The sequence below is a fragment of the Pteropus medius genome, unplaced genomic scaffold, assembly GCF_902729225.1.
Source record: "Pteropus medius unplaced genomic scaffold, Ma_sr-lr_union100, whole genome shotgun sequence".
NCBI lineage: Eukaryota > Metazoa > Chordata > Mammalia > Chiroptera > Pteropodidae > Pteropus > Pteropus medius.
Genome location: NW_024356336.1, coordinates 6,852,651 through 6,865,328, shown reverse-complemented (window position 1 = coordinate 6,865,328; position 12,678 = coordinate 6,852,651). Strand labels below are relative to the sequence as shown.

General features: G+C 37.9%; 1 protein-coding gene and 2 pseudogenes across 1 annotated transcript in view; 1 reads left to right on the top strand and 2 right to left on the bottom strand.

Annotated features, from left to right (window-relative positions):
* Window positions 1-2,631, bottom strand: part of SFI1 (SFI1 centrin binding protein) — a 66,587-nt gene extending 63,956 nt beyond the window's left edge. The window contains 2 exon segments of the mRNA XM_039862036.1: window positions 2,493-2,533; window positions 2,536-2,631. Coding sequence (XP_039717970.1) covers window positions 2,493-2,533; window positions 2,536-2,598 — 104 coding nt within the window. The 5' untranslated portion in view covers window positions 2,599-2,631.
* A 4,461-nt stretch (window positions 2,632-7,092) lies between these two features.
* Window positions 7,093-7,221, top strand: LOC120602034 (uncharacterized; annotated as a pseudogene).
* Window positions 7,222-8,872: 1,651 nt separating this feature from the next.
* Window positions 8,873-8,991, bottom strand: LOC120602076 (uncharacterized; annotated as a pseudogene).
* Window positions 8,992-12,678: the final 3,687 nt, after the last annotated feature.

Below are 12,678 nucleotides of genomic sequence, written 5' to 3'. Positions count from 1 at the left end.
ACAGCCTATAATTTGAAAAAGTTTAAAACTGCACAAGCAAAACTAAAGTGTTTAGGAATGCACAGCTGGATGATAAAACTACAAAGAAAAGTAAGAAAGTAACTACCATTCAAATCAAGATAACAGTTACTCTCTGGAGTATGGACAGGTACATTTGGAAGGAGGCTCTGGAATGGCTGACAAAGTTCTATCTTTTTTTATGAGTGGTGGTTACAGAGGTGTTTGCCTTATAATAATTCACCAAGATGTACATTTTTATGCTGTTTTCTATACTTGTGTTGTATTTATCAATGAAAAAATATTATAAAAAAAGAAAGGATATGTAGAAATAAACTGTCCAATTAAAAAACTAACATGATCATGCACTGGGCCATAAGCAAGTTTCAAAATTTTTCAAATGCCTGAAATCATACACAGTAAGTTCTTTGATCACACTGTAATTAAACAGAAATCAAAAATCTAAAGGTAATTAGAAAATCTTCATATATTTGGAAATCAAGAAACATTTCTAAAAACAAGTCAAAAAAATCATAATAAAAATTAGCGAATATGTTCAAATGATAACAAATACACTACATATCAATATACGGAATGCAACGATAGCTGTGGTTAGAGAAAAATGCATTAGATGCATGGGTTTCAAAGGAAATAAGATTGAAAGTCAATGAGCTAAGCATCCAACAAATTAGATGACTTAGATGAAATGAACAATGTCCAGAAAAACAAATTATTAAAATTGACTTGAGAATAGAAATTCTGAATAGAGCTATAACAAGTAAAGAAAATGAATTAGTAATTTAAAATTTTTCCTACAAAGAAAAGCACAGGTCAAGATGGCTTTACTGATGAATTCTATCAAACATTTCAAAAATAAATGATATCAATACTCTATAAACTCTTCCAGAAAATAGAAGAACACTTCAAAATTCATTATTTGAGGCCAGTATCACGCTCATATATCAAAGGCAAAGGTCTGTCTCTGCCTCTCTCTCGCACACACACACAAAATACAGACTAATATCCCTTATGACTATAAACACAAAAATCCTCAAAAAATATTAGCAAACCAAATCTAATATATAAAAACCATATAACAAACACCATGACCAAGTGGGATTTTATACTGGAATGCAAGGCTAGTTTAACATCTGAAAATCAATTAATGCAATACACCCTATTAATGGAAGAAAGGACAAAAACTATATGATGATTTCAATAGATACAGAAAAACCATTTGACAAAATCCAGTCATGATAAAACCCCCAAGAGTCCCAAAGAAAACAGGTGGCATACTAAAACAGCATAATTTGAAGACAGCGTATTTACGAAGCTGTGGGTGTAAATGAACCACAAGGGCCAGTGCAGGAACCTGAAGCTAGTAGAAGCTAAACTAGTCTAACTTCTAGGCCCAAAGGGATAAGAGGAAGGAATAATTACCAGAATCCAGAAGGAAAGTCATACAGAATGTGCTGCCTTATAAAGTACTGTGAACTTCAGTGGAGGGACATGGCCAACCAAGTATCTTTCAAGGAAGGAGCCAAGAGAATTAATAGTCTGGCCTCTCACTCTTCTCTCCTTACCTCCTGCCAGGGCTCCTCTTTAGCCAAAACCAACAGGAAGCCTGGATGCCAACAAGTGGAGGTTAGATCTGGAGAGATAAAACTGAAGATATCCAACACAAAGATAATTCCCTAGCTTATGTACTTTGAAATAATTCTGAACTACAGCCTCAAGGACTAGAACATGTGTCTCAATATTATTAGGTCCTGCTGCTTCTCTTGAGTGTGCTGACCTGCTTACCTCCTACAACACAGGCTTCCTGTTGCCTCTGCATAGTGGAGACTGCAACCGCTGTCATAGCAACCTTTGCATTAGATAGGCCTCTCTCTTTAAATGGCTGTCTCAGCTTTAGAGAAAAGCCTCTGATTAGCCCTATGTGGTCAAATGCCCATCCCTGAACCAATCACTGTGTCTAGGGCAGTGAGATACACTTGACTGGCCAGCTGAGAGTCACATACCCACGCCTGAGTCTGAGGTTTATTAGTAAACTGCGGTCTGTCTTGTAAATTCCTTCCCTTTGCCTAGGCTAGACAGAATTAGATTCTGTTATCTGGAATCAAAAGAACCCTAATGCAAGTTGAAAGCAACCATGATTAAAAGTAGAAGAAAGATACAGTAGCCAGCCAGCCTTAATGTTGTAACTTCTAACCTCAGAAAAATCATCCTCATTCCTGCTCAAAATCAAAATTTTAATGATATTTCCACACATGCAAAATGATCTTTGACTGTAACATTAGGTATGAAATATGTATTATACTCTAGATGAGAAATCTAAATATCAACAACAGAAAATCCTTATCCAAACTTCCTATCTCACCACTCATGATTTAGGAAAAATTGCATTTTTTATTATTTTCACACTCAAAATGTTTACAGATTTTTATATGGGCCATAATTACAGTTATCTTTTTTTGTCAAGCCACATCACTCACCTGGAGTCGACTTTCCTCTCCATTCTCCACTTAATCTCTGCTTAATCTTTTGATGGACATTCAACCAGTGGCTTGATATACACTTCTTAGTGAGCAGATTCTTCATGAAGAATCAAAGTCTTTTATCTTCCCCCTTCTAACTATAAGAAAAAGGGAATAAAAGAAAGAGTAAATTAGAAGCCACATTTTTGAAAAGCTGCATGCCAGCTCCTGGTCTCCTGCCTCTCCTTCTTAATTCAACACTAGATGAACATAGAAAGTCTTTGATCTAAAATTAATTGCATTTTTAAGAAGTTATTTTCTAAGAAAGGAAATTGAGAGGAGAGTGAACTACACTCAAAAAGTTATGACTGGCTCATTCTTCCTGTCCAGGTGACGTTCTAAGACCTTCAACTTCCCTTCATAAGAACACCAATAGATGCCAAAAATTTCCCAGATTAATTTTTATGGTTGTCAATGTTACCTATAAGACTCTTTGGGCAGTTTTTGATCAGTAGTACAGTACTGTGTACAATTTTCATTTTCATTTGGTGATAATTCCTACCAATAATGTTCATTATTGCAAAGAATAGCAATGCTATGAGTTAAATTGTATTCCCCAAAAAGATACGTTGTGAATATGACCTTATTTGGAAACAGTCTTTGCACATGTAATTAAGATGTAAGTTACGATGAGGTCATACTGGAATAGGGTGAGCCCTTAATCCAATATGACTGACATCTTTATAAAAAGAGAAGAGACACAGGGACAGATATACACAGAGAGGAGAATGGCATGTAGAGACACAAAAACAGTATGTAATAATGAAAGCAAAGATTGGAGTGATGTGTCCACAAGCCAAGGAACACCAAGGACTGTGGGCAACACCAGAAGCTAAGTGAAAGGCATGGACCAGATCCTCCTCCAGAGCTTTCAGAAAGAGGATGGCCCTGTCGACATATTGATTTCAGACTTCTAGCCTCCAGAAATGTGAGACAATAAATTTCTGTTGTTTTAAGCCACCCAATTTTGTGGTATTTTGTTACAGTAGCCTTTGGAAATTAATACAAGCAATAAAACAAAGGAGTAAGTTCATGGTGGAGCAAAGCTAACTGGGTGAACATGTCCTGTGTTGGGGAACTGTGATATATTCTTAATGAGACATTCATTCTAAAAAAATGAAATCACTCTTTATAATCAAGTTCACTCTTATAATCAAAGTCACACATTTCACTGACAATCAGACAAGGAATTAGCTACAAAAGAGTTTATCCATGCAAAACAAATAGTTCTGAGATCAAACCTACATACTAGTCTTTCTGGCATTACACTCCAAGGGACAAAGGTCACCATTAGTGACTATTTCCGTAAATAAATTTAATTGAAGGATGATTCAAATAGGGATTTTTGGATAAATACTGCCTTAATAAATGGGTCATTATAATAAGACATGGGTTGATGTCTTGTTATAATGATTCTATAGGATATTATCTTCAGTGAAAGACTCCTTTTTGTTATATACTCTATGCCAACATTCTAATTACTTGTACATATCTGCTTTTTCCACTTGTGTATAAATCCCATGAAAACAGAAGCCATATCTGACTTTCTCATCACTATATCTTCAGCATCTAAAACAATGTCTGGAATCTGACAAGTGATAATATAAATACTGGAAAGACTGGGACATAGGTTTGATCTCAGTAAGAATATGAATATGAACTTGCTTCTGAGTTGGAGTACACATAATGATAACCAAATATAAAAGATAGCCCTCCAAAAAGAAAGAATATCAGGTGTTGACTCCCAGTTAAACAAACATACAGATTTCCCTCCTAAGATAACAGTAAACAATAAAGGGTATACAAGAGATGGGAGAAGCAATCATAGAAAGTGAAAGATTTCTACAAATTTTGCAACAATTTTGGAAAGAAGAAAATTAACTGACCTAATAGATTTGAGGAAGTAAAAACCAACAGAGATACCAAAGAGAAGCAGGCCAACAGAATTCCAGAAGAGCTCAGAATTAGAAAGAACAAGAAAAGGCTCCAAGAATTGAAGCCATAGGCCCAAATGTGAGGACTGAATGAAAGCCTGCATGGTGAGCATTTGGGGCCCCTGGTCTCCTCCCCAACATGGCCAGGCAGGTTTACAGCTTCCTCCCTACATCCTGCTTCCAAAATTCTGGCAGCTAAACTGGGAGGTCCCAGTCAGGGGAATGGAAGTCTTCTCAGAAGAAGCTAAGAATTAACAGACCTTCAGATTCTGACATCTGTGCCCTACCTTCTCCAATGAAGAGGCAAGCTTGCCCCTACAGAGCAGCTCACAAACCTACACCTGCTCAGACATGGAGGGTCCAACAAATTTCTCAGGTGCTGATACGTAAGCATGAATGGACAGCCTAGAATCATAAGACATTTGGAAATGACCTCTAACAAGAAAGAGACCGAAACAAAGGAATCAAAGGAAGTACCATCACCTGTGATTCCTGCCAAAAACTTGAATCTAAATATTAACAAGCCTCATCTAGAACTAAGTATCAACTTACAAAAAAACACATGAGACAAATAAAATGACTTTGCAATCAGCAAAATCGATGATGTGGGAATGTTATAGAACAAATGACCTAATTCCTTCAATAAATAAACTACAACATGAAAGAGGGGAAAACTTACACATTAAGAGACTTAAGATGCATATTAACCAAATATAATGTATAAACTTTGATTTTGGATCTTGATTTTAACAAACTACAAATGAACTGTCAAACAAAAACCATGAAATGAACAGGAAAATTTTAACTTAAAAATGGTTTAATGTTATTAAAAAATTATTAACTTCACAACCACCACTGAGGCAGATTGGACTCACTAGTTCACGTGCCTTGCTCTACTTCCTCTACAACCATGTCTGACAAACCCAATATGGCTGAGATTAAGAAATTTGATAAGTCGAAGAAAACAGAAACGCAAGAGAAAAATCCACTGCCTTCAAAAGAAACAATTGAACAGAAGGAAGCAGGTGAATCGCAATGAGGCACGCATTGCGAATATGCACTGTACATTCCACAAGCATTGACTTATTTTCTTCTGTTTAACCTTTGTGAGATGCATAGAGGTTGGATCAAGCTTAAATGACTGTGCTGCCCCCTTTCACATCAAAGAACTACTGACAACAAAGGCCACATCTGCCTCTCCCATCTGCCTGTCTGGCTGGCAGAGAAAGAAAATAACTTGCATGTTAGTGAAGGCAGACTGGGTGGGACAACAGGGACATCTAAGGTATCCTGCAGGCTGTTAAATGCACATATATACATACATGGATATATACATATATACACATATATTTTGTTGTTATCAAAATGGTTTTAATTATTGGATGCACAATTTTTTTAATATGAAAATAAACTTTTAAAATCTAAAAAAATTACCATTCTTTGTTATAGTGGTATTAGTGTTCTTTTAAAGGACACCTTATCTTTTACAGAATACACAGAAAATTTTACAGGTAAAATGAGAAATTTGAGCACCAAAATAATTAAGGACAGTAATAAATTATAACACATTAAATGAAATGGGAATTCGCGATTCCAGGCTGATAATAAAGAAAAGAACAGAGAGACATAAAGGGGAGAGGAGGGAGGACTCATCCTTACGCAGAAGACCCACTTAAGAACGTGGAGGAAGTTGTAGAGCTGGAAAACCCCCACTTTGGAACCATCATGGAACAAATAATTTTTAAGGGGGAGCAAAAAAATTAAAAAGTAGTAAATGTGGATTAAGGTATGAGGATTCTGTTTCATTCTTACAACTTTTCTGTAAATTTGAAATTATTTTTTTAAAAGAAATTATTTCAAAATAAAAAACAAAAATAATCCAGTGGGGACAGAGAGGTACAGATGAAACAAGATAGTCCATGAACTGATAGTTTTTAAAACTGGGTGTTGGGTACATATTATATGTTTGTAATTTTCCTTAATGTTGGAGGAAATAATTCTGGAAGAAACAAAGACAACGTGAGGAACAGGAAAAAAGAAAACCCTATAACTAATATCCTCAAAGAGATAAAAGAACATATTATATACCCAAAGAATAAAATAAGAACATTAGGTTAAAGAATAACAAGAAACAGGAAATCCAAAATAGTTGAAGGCTGCTGACAAAGGTGAAGAAATGTCCCAGAAATAGGAAGTGGGGAGGGGAAGGAATGACAGAAGGAAATAAAACTAAAGAAAAGGTTAGAAAATCAGAGGCTCAATCCAGGGGGTCAGATATACAACTAGTAGGAATTCCAGAAAAAGAGATATGAAAGAGGAAGAAATTATCAAAAAAAAAAAAAAGAAAGAAAGAAAGAAAAAGAAAAGAAAATTTCTCAAAACTAAAGAATGCAAATCCTCAGATGAGAGGTCCTGCACTAAGGCCAAATATCAGGGTAGATAAAACACTTTTTCCAACAAGCAAGAATAAAAAGCATAAAACAGCCCTTAAGAAGTTACAGCAAAAATTGGATACTGTCAAAATTAAAAACACTTGTGACTCAAAGATTCTATCAAGGAATGGGAGAAAATATTTGCAAATCTGCTAAGGGCCTTATATCTAGATTATATTTTAAAAATTCCTAGTCTACGGCCATGCCACCCTGAAGGTGCCCAATCTCGTCTGATCTCGGAAGCTAAGCAGGGTCGGGCCTGGTTAGTACTTGGATGGGAGACCACCTAGAAATAATGTCTACACACAGATGCTGTAGACATTAAAAAATAATAAAAATAATAAATAAAAATAAAAAATAAAAATTCCTACAACTCAATAATAAAAAGACAAATAACCAATCTAAAAATGGACAAAGGATGTTAACAGACATTTCTCCATAGAGGACATCACAAGATGCTCAACATCATTAGCCATGAGGGAAATGCAAACCAAACCACCATTAGGATGGCTATAATCAGAAAGACAGGTTGGTGAGACTACAGAGAAACTGAAACCCTCATACGATGCCGGTGGTAATGTAAAATGGTGCAGCCATTTTGAATAAGTCTGGCAGTTCCTCAAAAAGACGGTTACCATTTGATCCAGCAATTCCACTCCTAGTATATCCAAGAGAACTGAAAATGTCTCTACAAAAACTTGTACATGAAATGTTCATTATTTTTAATAGTCAAAAAGCGAAAGCCCAAATGTCCACCAACTCCTGGATTGATAAACAGAATGTCGTCTACCCGAACGATATTATTCATCCATAAAAAAAAATGTGGTACTATTACATGCTAAAACATGGATGATCCTTGAAAACTTTATGCTAAGTGAAAGAAGCCAATCACATTGCATGATTCAGTTTATATGAAATGTCTAGAACAAGCAAATCTATAGAGTCAAAAAGTAAACTCGTGGTTGCCAAGGGCTGAGGAATGAAAGGAAATGAGTAGCAACTACTAACAGCTGAGTACGAACATTCTCTTTGGGTGATGAAAAAGTTCTAAAATTGATTTTGGTGATGGTTGCATAACTATGTGAATACACTAAAAATTGAATTGAACACTTTAAATGGGAGAATTGTATGATAATGTGAATTATATCTCAATAAAGCTGTTAAAAAAAGAAAAGCAAGTAGTAGTAGTAATAGTAGTAACTTCAGGAGAATGTGCTTCAAAAGCCAAGGAAGCAAATAAGGAAAAAAATTAAAGGGAATCCGGCCAACAGCAAATCCAACACAAATGATTAGCAAAAAAAAAAAGCAAATCCCAGGACAGACGTGAAAAGAAGTCCCTGGATTAAAACGAAGTACAGGAGGCACAGAGTCACCAGATCAGATTAGAGCAGAGGAAGGTCTCCAAGAAAAAGATCAATCTGACAGTTTTAAGAGTATGCAAAAAATGAGCTAGCCATATGAGAAACGTTAAAGCATTCAGAAAAAAAAAATTAGTGATCTGTGCATGGAATATTAGGCAAATGACAATTATTAATTCTCATAAAAATGATGGCATGTACAAGGGTTTCAGTACTTCACTTGGTTGAGCTGTAACTATTTGTATGTAATATAAACACTAACAAATTACCACAGAACCCCATAATAATGTAAGACCATGAACTAATCGTCTCCCATGGAACAGTCAACACTTAATGTGTAAAACTAACAAATCACAGGTGAAACACAGGTGAAAGAAATATCACCCATAAGGATATTTACTTTCAATTTATAAATGACATCAGGAGAAACAGCTAGAAGAATAGAACGTAGAAATGGAGCGTGGGGGCTATTTTTTTTTTTTTTTTAGACGAGGCAACCCTTTGTTGACCTCAGATTTCAGGTAATCTTTATTTTTATGCCTCCAGCACCTGGTCTTCCTAGGTGGTCTCACAGATTTCAAGGACCTTGTCAGCTTACAATCTCTTATTTTTTATGCCTCCAGCATCTGATCTTCCTAGGTGGTCTCCCATCCAAGTACTAACCAGGCTCAACCCTGCTTAGATTCCCAGATCAGAGGGGATCAGGCTTGTTCAGGGTGGCATGGCCGTAGACAAGGGGGACATTTTCTATAAGCTTTTAACATTAGTTTTTTAAATTATGGATGTTAATTTGAAAAACATAATTGTAAAGTATCTTAAAGAAGGTTCTTAAAGTATTTTTCAGTTTCTAACATAAATGAATGATTCTACTAAAGCAAGGAAATACAATACCTAAATTAATCTTAAACCCCAGAATAAGTTTCAACTACTTCCAGAAAGCCTTCCCTGACACCTCCAAGCCTCATGCTTTCATGGCATGCAATCTAAAACGCAGAGATTATATTCAAAATGACATTTATGTAGTAGGTACTCTGTGCCATGTATGATACTAAGAACTTTTCACTAATTACCTGTTTTTTAATACAACCACCCAAACACGGTCACCAGCTACGTCTACCACCTGGGACTGGTTCTCAGGTCCCTAACATCATTTTCATTCAACAAATATTTACTATACACCTACACAGAGGTTAACAAGAAATCTGAACGGTCTCCCAGCAAATAAAAACGATGCACTAATGAGGAGGAGGTTTCACAGTGTTTTCCCAGCTGGCCCCTCCCGGCTCACATGGGGCCCCTAAGGTCTGTATACACAAGCCCCTCGCGGTGCTACACAGTAAGAATCCATAAACCCCCAATTCGGATTCGCGCATGCCAAAGAGCCTTGCACGGACGCGGGCATCGGTACCCGCCTGCGGCACACTAGCCGCACCAGAGGATGCTGTGTCCCCGGACCCCACCACAAGACGCTGACGAGAAGCAACACCCGGCAAACAAGATGCCAGCGCCGCGCTGGGCGAGGAGAGCAGTCCTGCGCGCTCTTTTCAAATCTCCTCCACTCCTCACCCAACCCGAGACTCTCACAGGAAAGCCACCCATCCCAGTTTGGAGGGGCATGCGCTCGCCGCTGGGCTCCTAACCGAAGAGGCCGAGCCGCTGAGAAGCTGGGTATGGTCCGACTGGGCCTTGTACCTGGGGACGCCAAGCCCTCTGGACTCGCGCCTCAGGGAAGTCTCTGCGGGAGCGGAGGTACGCTAAGCAGACTAGTAAGGCCCGCGCGGCCAGAGCCGTCTAAGCGCTTCCCGCGCCTCAGCCCGCAGTCTCGCGCCGACCCCGCCCACTTCTCCACGGCGATGCGGCGTGCGTAAGGGACGCCCCTCCAGGGACCCAAGAGTTCGCGCAGCCTCAGTCCGGAAGGTGACACGCCTCCCTGTGGCAGCGGTAGAGCGCCGGGAATACGAGTTAGGCGGGAGCGGGGTGGATAAACGCACCCTCTGAGCTACCTTACGGAGGGCTCTCTGCCTCCTTGGCCCGCTAGCTTTTGAGCTCAGTTTCCTACTACTGCCCTTAAGACAAGTGGCGTGAGAGATGCTTCGAAGCGGATCCTTGAGTTACGCTTCGCAGGGCAAGCACTAGGTACCCGTCTGGAGGCCGGGCCGAAGAATCCTTCCCCTACCTCCAGTTCCTGCGTAAGCCTCTCCATGATTCTCGGGGAGTACGAGCCCGCCCGCAGAGAGTAGGGCGTGCGCATGCGTAGACCAGGAGGCTGTCAATCTGGACTGGCGGGGGTGAGGGCGTATGGTTTCGCAGACCCCGAGTTAAAATTATCCCAGGCTGATCTCTTCTCTTAACCCTTCCTTTAAAACTGCAATTAACAAGTTCTAGTTAATAAATACTTAAATTTTTAAATTTGGGTCCACACTGATCATCTCAAAAATAGAGATGGAGGACGGTAGGTGAGACATTTTTATATGCTTTTCTCCTGTGCTTTTTAAAACATCATTTGAAAGCATATGACATGTTTGGTGGAGAAAGGAAAGGCTAGCATTATGCATGTAAATGCTTGAAAGATTTCGCGTTAAAAAATGAAAAATAACTTTTTGGGTGTCTCGGGAAGAAAATCACAGATAACTTTCATTTTTGCTATATTTTGCTATGTATGTTAATTTTTGTAATTTGAAAGTGTTTAAAAGGAGAAATTCCACTTTAGCGGAACAATCTTTTAAGGACGCCTCTTATCTGAAGATATATGGCCAAGTAGTTTTAAATAATTTAGTGAATTTCAAACTCCTAGTTAACACTGTAATATTTACTTATTGTGAAATCAGTCTTTCTTATAAGAACTTTATATAAATTAAGACATATCCAAAATAATAAGCAAGTATGCTTTCTAGATGATTTGCTGGTGCTTTGTCACATGCATTTACCACTATAAGCTTTGACTAATTTAGAAAGGGCTGAAAGGGCTATTTGAGTTATAATGAAAATAGCCCTGTCAGTAAAGATTAGAACATAACAGTATATAATAGCTAAGGCAGCAGCACTTACATGTCAAGCTGTTTTAAGTACTTCCCATTCATAAAATCAAACATGTAGAGTGCCAGGTCTAGGCTCTGCAAATAATTAGCTGTATGGTCTTCCGCAAGTCCTTTAGTAGTCTTTTTTTTAATAGTCTTTAACCCGAGTGCATGATGGCATAACTGTAAGACTGTTCATATCCTATTTTCTTGGAACTAAGAATTACCTTAAGAGCAAAAACAAAAAAAAAAAAACTGAGTAGGAAAAAGACCTTTTAGAGAAATGAAGGACAGTTGAGGTGTAATCCCAACTTTCTGACTTGAGGCTGCTCTCATATTTTCCAGGTTTCTAATATTTTCATTTGCTTCTCCAGTGTTCTCGGACTGCTAATTTCCCCAACTCACTGAATCTTTGAGTCCCTTTAGGTCAAACTTTGAACCAACAATGTGATCCTAGGAATATTAATCAAGATCCTAGGAATATTTAGTAACCAAGTGGAATAAATCATTTCTCTTTCAAGGGATTTCCCACAGATATTGGAAATTAGTTGCAAAAAAGGGCATTTAGAATTACAAATTATCATTCCTGCCAAGGAAAATAACATTCAAAAGCTACAATGAAACAAGTATTTGCAAGCATCTAACTTTTACATGGCCTCATTTAGTAAACTATTACTTTTATTCCTAGGTAATAATTGTCTTCTATCACAAGGACGAATTGAGACAGAGGTGAAAAGTGAGACCAAGGTTCTACAAAACATTAAAGAAGAACCTGGTGGAAAAGTATATATTCTAACTAGGATAGGCCCAGGAAATTAGCTCCAGGCCAAGCCAATATCAAGACAGTAAATTCCTTTGACCAGATTTTCATGTGTCTTGTAGTAATCTTAAAATATGCTCAAATTTTTTTTAACACTCCTCCCATGTAAAGGTGTAGTCTAAGTCCTCACCTCTTGAATATAGGCCAGTCTTAGTGACTCCTATCTAAAGAACAGAATGATCTTGAGAGTCATCAGCTGACTCTTGTTCTCTCTGGATACTTGCCCTCAGAATCCAGCCACCATGTTGTAAGGAAGCTCAGGCTACAAAGGCAATGTGTAAGTGTCCCAGCCAAAAGCCACCATCAACCACCAAACATTTGAGACGACATTAGATGATCCTAGCCCCTACCCTTCCACTGCTTCAGTTGATGCTGCAAGGAACAGAGATGACCTATGCTAGTTAAAACCAGCCCAAATTGCAGATTTGGGTGCAAAATAAATGTTGAGTTAAGCCACTGAGTTTCAGGGTGATACGTTACACAGCAATAGATAACCAAAACAGTGTTTTTAATATGTTATGTCTAATTTCCACAAGCTTAAAAAGTCGATACTGCTATCCTTTTTTGACACGTGAGTAAACTA